The following is a 12852-nucleotide window of genomic DNA, read 5'->3' as shown; positions in this document are numbered from 1 at the left end:
TATGTTGTGAATTTCTCAAGCGGAATATACAGGGTGTTGCATTACGAACTCCAGTTCTACGCCAGTTGAGTAGATAGTAGTAGTAGTAATTTGAGTTTCAATAAATAAAATACAAATTGTAAAAATTTGCTGAATTTCCTATATAATTCAATTTTCAATTAAATTCTTTTACACTGCTGATTTTCATTAACAATTAAAATCCAATACACACAAGTTGCAAATTTGTCAAATTCAGTAAAACCCATTTAAATTAATTTGTTGATTCATTTGACTAGTCAAGAGTCTTTCTAATATTATTCGATAGTCGTTGCTATGACTGAATCGTATTAATCACTTTATTTTAACAATGAATGCTAAAAATAATGCGAAAAGATTGGAAAGACTGATCATGACTTTGATCTTCGAGTTTTTGCAATGAGAGTTACAAATTTTCAACATTGAGTTTTGATCGTAATCAGAATTTAATTGACGACCTACGAGAGTTAGGGGCACACTCAAAAGAATTCCAAAATTTATACTAATTGTTTGCTCTAATTTTGTCACAGATTTATCCTGCAGCGGCGCAGTGGGCGTGGCGCCCGTGCATCAATCGGTGCTGGGGCGGCGGCATTGCTTCCAGGTGCGCGGCGGGCCGCGTGGCGAGCGGTACTACTCGTGCGGCTCACGACAGGAGCGTGACCTGTGGATTTACTCGCTGCGCAAGTCGATCGCGCCCAATGCGGAGCACACGCGCCGGACGGACAACTCGCTGAAGCTGTGGGTCTATGAGGCCAAGAATCTGCCGCCCAAGAAGAAATACTTCTGCGAGCTGCAGCTGGACAAGACGCTGTATGGACGCACCAGCGTCAAGCTGCAGACGGATCTGCTCTTCTGGGGCGAGTACTTTGACTTTCCGGACATACCCGAGATCAATGTGATAACGGTGAATGTGTTTCGCGAGGTGGACAAGAAGAAGAAGCGCGACAAGTATCAGTTCGTCGGCTCGGTCAAGATTCCCGTGCACGAGGTGACCTCGCGCGCCATCTGCGAGGACTGGTATCCCATACTGAGCGACAAGGCGAGCGACAGTCTGGGCCGTGCGGGTCATGGCAGTGGCAGCGGCGGCGGCAGCGGCGGCAAGGACAAGTCCGGGGAGCTGCTGCCCACGCTGCGCATCAAGTGCCGCTTCCAGAGCACGGACATCTTGCCCATCAACGTCTATGGCAACTTCCTGGCCTACCTCAAGGAGAACTACAAGCGCGTCTGCGAGACCCTCGAGCCGGTCATCGGCGTCAAGGCCAAGGAGGACATTGGCCAGGCCCTGGTGCTGCTGATGCATGCGCAGGGCCTCGCCGGCGCCTTTCTCACCGACGTGGTGGCTCTGGATCTGCTGCGCGTCGGCGACCAGCGCTTGACCTTCCGCGGCAACTCGCTGGCCACCAAGAGCATGGAGGCGTTTCTCAAGCTGACCGGCGAGCAGTATCTGCAGGACACGCTCTCGGCGCCCATCAACGAGCTGATACAGTCGGAGCGCGACTGCGAAGTGGACCCCACCAAGACCAGCAGCTCCTCGGCGGGCTCGCTGCAGCGCCAGCAGGCCGCCCTGCGCCAGGCGGTGCGCAGCGCCTGGCAGTGCATCTACGAGTCGCACAAGCATTTCCCGCCGCAGCTGCGCAACTGCTTTGCCACCTTCCGGGAGCGTCTGCAGCAGCTGGGGCGCCAGGACATGGCCGACAATCTGATATCGGCCAGCATCTTCTTGCGCTTCCTCTGCCCGGCCATACTGTCGCCCTCGCTGTTCAACATCACCAGCGAGCTGCCCTCGAAGCGTGCCACACGCAACCTGACGCTGGTGGCCAAGACGCTGCAGACGCTGGCCAACTTCACCCGCTTCCAGGGCAAGGAGAACTTCATGGAGTTCCTCAACGACTTCCTCGAACAGGAGGCGGCGCACATGCAGCAGTTCTTGGAGTTCATTTCGACGCGTCCGGAGCACGCGCTGCCCGACTCCATACTCGACTGGGCGGGCTACATCGACCAGGGCAAGCAGCTCTCCATACTGCACAGTCTGCTCAGCGAGAGTCTCGCCAAGCTGCCGGAGCAGCGGCAGCACGAGCTCGATCCACTGCAGCATATACTCGACGAGATTACGCGCGCCAAGGAGCACTCGGCTGGCCAGGCTCTGGGCTCCGGCTATTTGCCAGCGGTGATGTCAACGCACAGCATTGCCAGCGAGAATCAGGAGAATCGTCAGCCGGCGGAGTGCAGTGGCTCCACCACATCGCTGCTGGCAGCACAGCAGCAACAACAGCAGCAACAACAACAGCAGCAGCAGCAGCAGCAGCAGCACCAGCAGCAACAGCAACTGGCGCAGCCACAGCAGGCGGTCTTCAGCAAACCTGTGCCCGCCGAGCGTGGCATTATCCGTGGCGTGCTGACGCCCAGCGCGCTGGAGAAGAACATCTTTCGTTATAACGATCCTACAGTAAACGCGCGTCTACAGCAACAGCAGCAGCAGCAACAGCAGCAGCAGCAACAGTTGCTCTCGAATTCGCAGAGCAGCATTGCAGCTGGCTCCACTGTGGGCTACATGAGTTCGCCAGTGCTGCAGCATGCCCAGTCGCATAGCTCGATGGCCAGCTCCTCGCTCAATGGCAGCAGCAGCAACTTGTTGCAGCAGCAGCAACCGTATGTCAACAATCTGTGCCCGCCGGCGCCGCAGGGCAGCGCTGCCAGCACCATGGAGCGTCTAGGCCAAAGCTATCAATATCACAATGGCAATGCCAATGCCAATGCCAATGGCAATGGCAACGACTACGAGGCAGCCACACGCGCGCGCACTTTGCCGCGAAACAACAACAACAGCAACAACAACAACAACAACAATGGCAGCTATGATGACATGCGTGGCGAGTTTATACAAATCTCTGGGCTGGACAGCAGCAATGCCTTTGTCTGCAAATCCCCCACGCCGCTGCTGAAGTCGGCCAGCTCGTCGGCCGCTGTGGCACGCGCCACGACGCGGCTGCAGCAGCGCCAGCAGCTGAACTTGAATCTGGGCATACCGGATCACTCGAATGGCCAAAGCTACTCGCGCTTGCCGCTCAATTCTAACTCGAATATGCCCAAGAATCTGGAGGATCTCGAGGACTTGCTCAAGTACGGCGAGGAGCACGAGGGCGAGCCCCAGCCCAGCGGCAGCAGCGGCCAGCGCTTGGCGCTCAGCCACGCCCATGCTGTGGCACATGCCGCCCACGCCGCCCTGGGCAAGCAACAGCTGTCGGCCAAGAGCAGCCATTGCAGCTCCGGCTACCAAAGCATCTCCACGAATCCCTCGCCCGCGCAGTCCAACAGTCCAGTCGAGCAGCAGCAGCAGCAGCAGCAGCAGCTGAAGCTGGGCGCACCGCTGGCCTTTAAGAATCCCTCGTATCAGCTGCCACAGCAGCAGCAGCAGCAGCAACAGTCGCAGCAAGCCGTGGCACGCGGCAACTCAGGCTCGTCCTTTGGCAGTCGCTCCAAGCCGCTGGGCTTGGTGGCCGCACGTGCTGCGCTACTCAACAGCGGCGGCACCTTGAATGCCGCCACCCTCACGCCCAGCTCCTCGGACGAGCAACTGTCGGCTGAGAATTATTACAGCTATGCGGCAGCAGCAGCTGCCGGCGGCAAACTCGAGGCCCATCGCTCGCTGAGCGGCGGCAGCAGCAGCTCCAATTCCAGCAAGCCGCATGCCTATGCGCGTCACAATGGTCCGCTCAAGCGCGAGGACGTCTATGGCAATCTGCAGCAGCAGCAGCAGCAACAGCAACAGCATCAGCAGCAGCAGCAACAGCAGCTGGAGCTGGAGCACAAGCAATACGCAAGCAGCGGCAACAGCAGCGCTGCAGCATCCACCACAGCCGTGGCACAGCGACGCCTCAGCTTGGACTCGGCGCGCACGCTCTCGGACAGCAGCACGGATACGGAGGGTGAGTTGGCTGGGGCTGGGGCCGCAAGCGAAATGGAGTTTGTTCCTAATTTGTTTTGTTTGTTTGTTTCAGGTCACTGCAATCAGCTGCAGGAGGGCAAGCGACGTCGCCAGTTGCGCAGCAGTGGCGGCAGCGGCGCTGGCGAACCCAAGAGCTATGACCAGAATGGAGAGATACAGCTGCTGCAGGAGAAGCTGGACACGCTGCGCCACACGCTGGACCGCGACGAGGCCGAGCTGCGTGATTCCAGCGATGAGCTCTTTGCGCTGCAGCGCTCCGTCAATGTCAATGGCGTGAACAATCTCAGCCAGCAGTCGGAGTCCACCATGCGCAGCATCATCGACCGGTAAGCGCGTCGTGCTGTCTCGCTTGCTTCTGTGTGTATGAGATTTTGATTTTGATTGCTTTGCAGGCTTATTACCATGGAGGAGGAGCTGCGACGCGAGCAGCTGAAGATGACGTTGGCGCTGTCGCATAAGCAGCGCGTGATTGAGGAGCAGGGACAGCAGATAGCAGCGCTAGATGCAGCCAACAGTCGACTGCTGAGCGCGCTGACTGCGCTGCGACAGCGCTACGAGACGCAGCAGCAAGCACAGCAGCAGCAGCAGCAGCAACAAGCACAGCAACAGTAGCAACATCAAGCACCAAAGAACCAAAAGCCACAGTGAGCGTTTGGCTGAGAGCAAGCAATTGTGTGTGGCACACACACACACACACACACACACACACACACACACAGACATATGTTGTCAATGTTTCGTCTTAAGTAACTTTTTTTTTTGTTTTTTTAGATACTTTTTTTTTTGCTATGCTACATAAATTATACTATCTGTTTAATAACTATACATACATATAAATATATACACATATATAAATATATTTACATATAAATACTTACATATTGCAAATAATGTCATGATATATTTAAAAAACTGAAAAACACCAACAATCAAACAAAAGCAAAAACAAAACGCAACTGTTGCTGCTGCCGTCGCATGCCCAGCAGCAACAGCAGAAGATATATATTGTTAAAGTAAAACATAATCATAAAACAAACAAAAAAAAAAACAACAACAAACGCATAATGTTATACATGAAGAAGGATTAAACATTTAAATGATGAACAAGTTAAGCTAATGAATAAAATTATAACCAAAGTTAAATAAAGTTTTTACGTAGTCGCAACTTTCTGTATCAAGTTTTCTTCAATTTAATTTCTAATAATTTGTAAAATATTCCAGATATTAAAGCAAAGAGGGTTCTGCAAATGATATGGTGTTTGCCTGGTGAAATTAATTTAATTTCATATATTTTTAAGACCTATTGTGTCACCCTAACAATAACTTCTATTTTTCATTAGAATAATTTGTACTTCACACACACGTTCTTAGGCAAGCTGTGCTTGGTTTATGATTGTCATAGCTTTACTACTGTAAGTGAACTCAATTAAATAGGTAACGTAATTTTGATAAGCTCGAAAATATCAACCTCTCAATAATCCCATGCTAGGCAGAAAAACGCTCCTGATCCTACACCTAGAATTCCGCATGTTCGATACGATTTTTATTTTTTGGAACATAAATTTGGTCTATCTTGACCATTGTACATAAGTGCACTTTTTTTTAAAGGGGCACCATGTTGGCTCTAGTGCTTCGGAATCCAGTGCATTTGAGAGAAAGAGAAGACTCTATTGCTCAGGAACAAAGTCTTTATAGAACAAGAGAGGTAGAGACGTCGATAGGTTCGCCTAATTACCAATGTTGGGCAGCACTGAGTATTGGTGAAATAGAAAATAGCATCAGCATCAGAACATTAATTGAATCGTTGTTTTGCCAGTTCAATATCTTATTGATATGCCTAGTATTTCAAAATTGCTATTATATTATCTAAAAATATAAGAATAAGTTTTAAGAATAAAACTAGCACAAACTTTCAAAAGTTATGCATTTCGTACAATGCACAGTGATCGCTCCCATATGACAAAAATAATAAAAAGAAAGTCAAAATTTCACACTTTGAAATATGTCGATCATCTCAAAAATAAATGAACTTTTTGAATCAGAGACTTTTGCGCTACATCTACTGAAAAAATTATTTCTAGTGCGGGACCTATCTTGAATTTTGCTGTGGACAGTGGCAAACTAGCAATGGTTCGAAGCAAAGAAAAAACGTCGGCCAGGTGGCCCCAGCCTAAACATGATTCTCACTATTTGGGGACTCTGAGTTTTTCCATTTATTGCACTCTTATATTATTCATGTGTGCCTCCTTATAATATTTTGTTCTTGCCTCTTAAGGTCTTTTCGTTTCCTTCGCCTCGCGTGACACCGCATAATATATCTCCTTCTACATTGCAATGGGAACGCCCTTACAGATCTCAAGTCACGCCGGGATCGATGCCCCCTGACCACTACCTCTTTTTCAAAAACTAAGTAGGGACCGATCAGTCGCCCCTACGTAACACTGAACTCGATCCGCCATTAACCAAATACTAAAAAGCAAAACGAAAATACTATCGACGGGCCCCCATAGTAAACATAACAATCGTAGCACTAATTATTCCGGTTAAATGTTTGGTAAAAAGTGAATTTATTTAGAAGAAAAAAAACAGGACTAAAGCTAGACAAAAATTGGGCTAATTAACAATTAAAGTAGAGCGATCTGTGAGCACCGCTCTGGTCGTTCGCATTTAATGCTTCTCGTAGACGTAGCCACCATTGGTGCCGTAGTTGGTGCCAGCGGCCAGGACGTTGCCGGTGCCGAAGGAAGTCTGCACGTTAGCGGTGGATTGCACTATGCTTGTGCTGGATGTGGTGGCTGGGCGGGTGTAGGCCACCTGCTGTGGCTGCTGCTGGACCGAGATGGTGGTTGCGGGTGGTGCGTACTGCACTGTGGGCTGAGGTGCGACGGTTTGAACTGAGGCTTGTGGCACAAAGGATTGCTGCAGCTGCACGGGAGCGGTGTTGTAGCTTGGCTGTGGTGCCGAGATGCTGCTGAACTGTTGGGTTACGGCAACTGGAGCGGCGACTGTGACTGGTGACTGATAGTTGTATCCACTGTGGGATTGCTGCACTTGAACAGTCTGCTGAATGGGTGCCTGTTGCTGGATGACAGTCTCATGCACCACTGGAGCGGGAGCGGGAGCGGTGTAGGATTGTTGCTGTTGCTGGAACACTGGAGCGGGAGCGGAGTAGGTCTGTTGCACCACTGGCGCAGCGGATGCGAAGCTCTCTTGCACCACTGGTGAGGAGAAGCTTTGCTGAATCACTGGCGCGGCAGCGGAATAGGATTGCTGAGCCACGGAAGTGGTGTATTGCTGAGCTGGAGCAGAGTAAGCTTGTTGTACCTGCACTGGAGCTGGAGCTGGAGCGGAGTAGGTCTGCTGCACCTGCACTGGAGCTGGAGCGGGGTAAGCATATGCATCGGAAGCAACTGGCGCGGGTGCTGAGAAGCTTTGTTGCTGCACCACTGGAGCTGGAGCGGAGAATGTCTGTTGAACCGCAGACGTGGAGTAGCTTTGCTGTCGCACCACTGGAGTGGGAGCATTAAAAGTCTGAGCGGGAACATTAAAAGCTTGCTGTTGCACCACTGGGGCAGGTGCGGCGTAAGTTTCCTGTTGCACCACCGAAGCGGGAGCGGTGTAAGTCTGTTGCACCACTGGTGCTGGCGCCCTATAAGATTGCTGCACCACTGGAGCTGGAGCTGGAGCTGGAGCTGTGAAGGTTTGCTGTTGCACCACTGGTGATTCCTGCACCACAGTAGTTTGCTCTACAACGGGTGCAGCAGGCACGAAGAGCTGCGTGGGCACAGCAGGTGGCAGGTAAGTGTTGCCCGCTTGCTGAGTCTCGACAATAGACTGAGTTACCTCAAAGTTGCCGCTGCTGCTGAGCTGCTGTCCCGTTTGATACTGTTGTCCATTGTTTTGCACACTGAAGCTGCCCAAAGAGACGGCGGGTCTGATGGACTCCACTTGGACATAGGGCTGCGGCTGTGGCTGCTGCTGGAAGCTCTGGTAGCTCACTTGGCTGGGCACAGCCGCTGCTGCTGCTGGCAGGTAGCGATTGTTGAGCTGGGGACGAGCATGGCTGATGCCCACTACCGCCAACACAACAATAACAAACGCGATGGGTTTCTGTTCACATAACAAAACACACAAGAAAAAAAAGAAGGTGGTAAGAGATTTGGAAATTCACACTTGTTGTCACATAGGCAAGCAAATTGCATAAGCTGCGAAGGTGCGATTAGGAGCCAGCGCCATGGCAGCTTACCATGGCTAAGACGCTTCTGGGGCTTTGGGGAATCGCGTGCTACACCAAACGAATGTCAAAATATTACTGATGTCGGCTCAAAAGCTGCGCAGTGCATTTATAGTCGCTACTCCGCCGGTCAGCGCTGGTTAATTGGGGCTCAGCTTTGGCCAGTTTAACAGATGTGAATGCGAATTCGAATGCGAATGCGAATGCGAATGCGAATGCGAGTATGCTAATGCCAAATGCAAACAACAATAGCAACAAAAGCGTGCAACTTGTCTGCGCCGTAACGTAAGACAATAGCCCTAAAAACCGCTCACCACCCGACTTGGCCAAGACAATGCGCGCTGATGATACCACAAAGTGTTTTCAGCCCGATAATTCATAACGCATAACGCAGCTCAGTAGCTGGCGCCAGCTAAAGTGCTTTCTATGCAAATTGCTGAAGCAAGCTTGCGAGCGAGCTACATGCATGCAACATGTGTCGACTAGGATCTAAGATCTAAGTGTGGACAGGGCTCGGCTATCGATGCTCTTATCTAAACTTTTTAACTGATGAAGGTCAAAAGAGAGTGACGGGAGCGAGAAGACATCAGATCAGAATGTTATTGAATTTAGCTAATCTTACTTAATTAAGCTAATCTTATATTAATTTATTTTTAAATATATTTATAAAAATTTATATTACTAATATTTTAGGTAAATTTCTGGAGATGGAAATGTGGGCAAGAATCGGCTCCGATTTGGGGGCTTCGAATTAGGTTACAGCAATGTCTTGCATATTGTTATTGTTAATTGTTATTGCTAATTTATAAAAAATAAAAAAAAAACCCTGTTTTGAATGAATCTACGAAATTTTTTTTTTTATAGCTTGAATTTATTTTGCAACATTTAAAACGAAAGATTTGCCAGCAAATTTCGATAGATTTTCATGTTTAGACTGATATCAAAACTTTTTCACTAAAGGTGTCTAAAATTATTTGTCAATTTTTATGGTTAACGATTGCAAAAATATTAATAATTTAGTTGGTTCTAAAATAAAGAGCATATATTATTCTTTAATGCCAACTTAATTGTATCTAATTTTTGGTTTAATGTTGAGCTGAAGTCAAGTTTATTGTTCTATCCAATTGAATAAGTTTCGAACATATGCATATTCAAGTTTGACTTACACTTTATGCGATCCAATTTTATATATTGAATGCTCAGTAAATTTGCTTATTACTAAACAAAAACATTTGCTTATGTTATATTGATAATGATTATGGCCTGGTGAAGTATTTAAGAAATAATGCGGGACAGCAAAAATCTTAGACTAGATTATTTTCTACAATGGCATTTTAAGTCTAGGCACTATTTTTCAACCATTTCAAATCGTAAAAATTAATTAATTGCGTAAAATCCAAAATAATTGTTATTGTATTACTCATATTATGTTTCAGTAGTATATCTTATTAATATATGTTATATATATATGTATGCTTTATAATCTTATTGCCAAGGATTACAATTGTTATTAACAATTCAACACAGTTTGGTTCTATTTCGGATTTCTCAGGTACTGCGCCTAACCTCTGATGCTCTTGAACCCTTGAATATCATAGACCTAAGCCCTGCTGAGACCTCATTTCGTATGCGTCTCTGAATTAATATAATAAATTGCTTATATTATTATGTAAATGGACAGCAGCTAGTTAGTCGGATTTACAAGATTATGCGCTTAATAGCAAGCGAAACAAAAAGCCAAAATAAGCACAAAATCAAAAATAATGACAAAGTGGCATCAACTATTGTCACAACACGCGCCACTAAGCGCGCGTTGAGGCAAATGTCAGACTGAGGGTCTCCGCAGACCCGAGGCGGCAACACTTGGCCATAATTATGACTGATAGAGTTAACCTTAGCAGAGGCTATAACTAAATCAATTAAAATTTGTTCAAAGCGTGCAACAAGTAGCATCAATTGTCTGGGCTTATGCAAATGAGCTAAAACAGACCATCAAGATCAAGTCAAGCAGTTAAGACAATCCAAACATTGTCTAAATACATATGAATAAAATATTCGTCAGACATTGTACACTGCCAATTGTTTATGAGGCAGACAGTTTTTCAATTTTGTTAACAAACGACTGCTGTTCTCAATAATTTTATTCAATTCTATTTATTTGTTTAGTTCAAGACACTTTGGTGTCTGTCTGTGACCATTTATGTAAATGAGGTAAGCATAAAAGCTTAGAAAATTTATTTCTACACTCAGTCGTGTAGGCGACAACATTATCTTATAATATTTGAAAAATTCACAGCTTGGGGTATTATTGATATAATTTTTGCAATCATTTCGGCTGGAAACAAAGGCTTACATTTTGCAAAAATAAAAACAAAAGCATTTTATTGATAAGGCTGCAAAATATTTTTTAGCAACTTATAAAAAGTCACAAAATATTATGAAAAGTTATAAAATGCAAATGATCAACGTAAGGGTGATACATGTGTTTGGAAATTATTCCAAATATTTGGAAATTTGTATTTAACAGATAAAACGTGAATTGAAGTGTTATATTCAATTTTCAAATATTTTTCACAAAATATTGGCTTTTTTTATGGATATTGTTATTAAAAGATCTAGAAGACAATTGTCAGTTTCATTCGAGCCCAAAAGTCTTAACAAGGTCGAGGTTTTACTCTTTTTGTTTGCTTCCTTTAATAGAGATCTTGAGTGTGGAGTATCCTGAGGTATTTTGGTCAAACTTTCTTAAACTGAACCACGATGAAATTAGATTGAATTCATATTTATTTAGTGTAAGCTTAAGCTTTAGTATAAAGTGGAATAAAATTTGATAAATCTAAAAATTGTTAACTCCTAAATAGTATTTATGCCATTCACATAAGTGAGGGCATAAGTGTAAATTTGTATTTGGCAGCTAAAAAGATCTTCTAGTCATAAAGTGTTGGTAGCGTTTAGCGACTTTCAGCACTATCAGAATTGTCAAATTCAATATTGTTGGGAGCTAGTAAGCAACTCAAAGATAATCTGAGTACTTCTGGACAATCGAATACAAAGGCTTTTACATAGACAGCGCTGGCCATAACCATAACTGTTTTGCATGGAGCGAACAGCATTAATTAATTAAATTAATGTGTCTTAATTCAATCTAAAATGGAAAATATTTCCTCATTAATCAGCGCATTACAAATCAGTTAATTTCAAATTCGAATAATTTTATCAATATCAATAAGATGAATTGCAATTTGAGCAAAGTATCTAGCTCCCCTCGCGATAATGAAACATTCTATGCGAGCTACTTTTGCCAAATGCCCTAACCAGCACGATTAGCATAAAGACAAAAGCGAAAGAAACATCTTACGTCTGTCCATCACTGAGGGCCATAAATTTATAAAAGAAACAAACACAAGGTGATGGCGCTAAATATGTATGTAGTATGTATGACAAAAAAAAAATTTTAATAATTTATTATTAATAGTAAAGTGGCCGACAAGTTGCGTCGGCTCGCTCAGTCGCTCAGTGACCGCGCTCATAGACATAACCGCCATTGGGGGCATAGACTGTGTCCCCCTGCTTGGGATGCGGCTGGGGCGTGCTCGTAGCCAGAGCTTGGATCTTTGGTTGCCGCTCAAGTTCATCGGCCAGGTGATGGGCAGACAGGCCAAAGCTGGGAGAAAAGCTTTGGTGGTGATGGTTGTGGTGTTGCTGCTGCTGGAAAGGATTAAGACCAGCTGGAGGGCCGAATGTTGCGTGTTGCTGGAAGGGCTGCAGTGGGCCCGCCATGGGCAAGGCTTGCGTCGTCAGATAGTCGGGTGGGCCCACTGGACCCTGGCCTGCAAATGGTCCCAGCTGCGCGCCCACTGTGAACGCACCACCCTGAGCGCCAATTGGAAACTGTCCGCCCATAATGCCCACAGGATATTGATGGCCTATGGATGGATTAAAGTGGAACTGTGCTGGCAACTGAGCAGCCTGTGGCACAAAAGGCGCTGCCATGGATAATTGTCCAGGTGTTGCTGTGAAATGCGCCTCATTGGGAAGCGGCAAGGCTTGTTCGCCAGTTAGAGCTTCTGCTCCCGTGCCAAAGCCAAAGAATGGCGGATAAATGGGCAACGGAAAATTGGGTGGCGACTGGGGTGGTGCTCCCACATTGCTGCCTGTCGGCACGGCATAGCCCGAGGGCAGCTGTACACCTGCGGAGGGGAAGTATAATCCATCCTGGGCTGGAGCCAACTCATCCAACTGCTTGGCCGTGGGTGGCAAATAGTTTGGCGATAGGTGCTTGACATCCGCTTTAGCTGCAGTCAACAGGAGCAGCAGCAGCACTATTGGAATCGGCATCTTGGCGAGTGGTGTGGTGTGTTGTGGTGTGGTGTTGTCTTGTGTGTGGCGTTGGCGTCTCAAGCGGGCGGTGTAAACTGTGCGGCAATGGCGCTGACGATGGCCACTTATAAGAGCAAGAGCATTGGCATCTGGGCAAAACTTATGTAATTATGCATTTCGTACGGTTTCGTGGGGTTTCATCTCACTTTCGTTTGCTTTGCATCATAATGGGGAGACCAGCAAACTGAACTGAACCAAAAACATTAATTAGGCAGGCAAATCCAAGCCCAAACTATAACCCAAACCCAAACCAAAACCAAAACAACTGACACAC

General features: G+C 46.8%; 3 protein-coding genes across 6 annotated transcripts in view; 1 reads left to right on the top strand and 2 right to left on the bottom strand.

Moving 5' to 3' along the window:
• Positions 1-4782, top strand: part of LOC108606427 (probable Ras GTPase-activating protein) — a 41939-nt gene extending 37157 nt beyond the window's left edge. For 3 of the 4 annotated variants that reach the window (XM_017996534.1, XM_017996533.1, XM_017996535.2), the window contains 3 exons: positions 546-3944; positions 4017-4290; positions 4357-4780. In XM_017996534.1, the coding sequence (XP_017852023.1) occupies positions 546-3944; positions 4017-4290; positions 4357-4576 (3893 nt within the window). In that variant the 3' untranslated portion in view covers positions 4577-4780. Of the gene's footprint in view, positions 1-545; positions 3945-4016; positions 4291-4356 lie in introns of all 4 variants that reach the window. The other variant, XM_033294544.1, reaches the window with a different exon arrangement.
• Positions 4783-6631: 1849 nt separating this feature from the next.
• On the bottom strand, positions 6632-9794 carry LOC117134626 (flocculation protein FLO11). The gene is made up of 3 exons (XM_033294495.1): positions 9765-9794; positions 7331-8074; positions 6632-7258 (listed from the first exon to the last, which is right to left on the bottom strand). Exons 1-3 carry the CDS (start codon positions 9792-9794, stop codon positions 6632-6634), a joined length of 1401 nt encoding a protein of 466 aa, XP_033150386.1.
• A 1917-nt stretch (positions 9795-11711) lies between these two features.
• LOC117134941 (collagen alpha-2(I) chain) lies at positions 11712-12536 on the bottom strand. Its single transcript, XM_033294494.1, has one exon. It carries the CDS (start codon positions 12534-12536, stop codon positions 11712-11714), a length of 825 nt encoding a protein of 274 aa, XP_033150385.1.
• Positions 12537-12852: the final 316 nt, after the last annotated feature.

The sequence above is a fragment of the Drosophila busckii genome, chromosome X (genome assembly GCF_011750605.1).
Source record: "Drosophila busckii strain San Diego stock center, stock number 13000-0081.31 chromosome X, ASM1175060v1, whole genome shotgun sequence".
NCBI classification, from domain to species: Eukaryota; Metazoa; Arthropoda; class Insecta; order Diptera; family Drosophilidae; genus Drosophila; species Drosophila busckii.
This window is presented reverse-complemented; position numbering and strand designations above follow the sequence as displayed.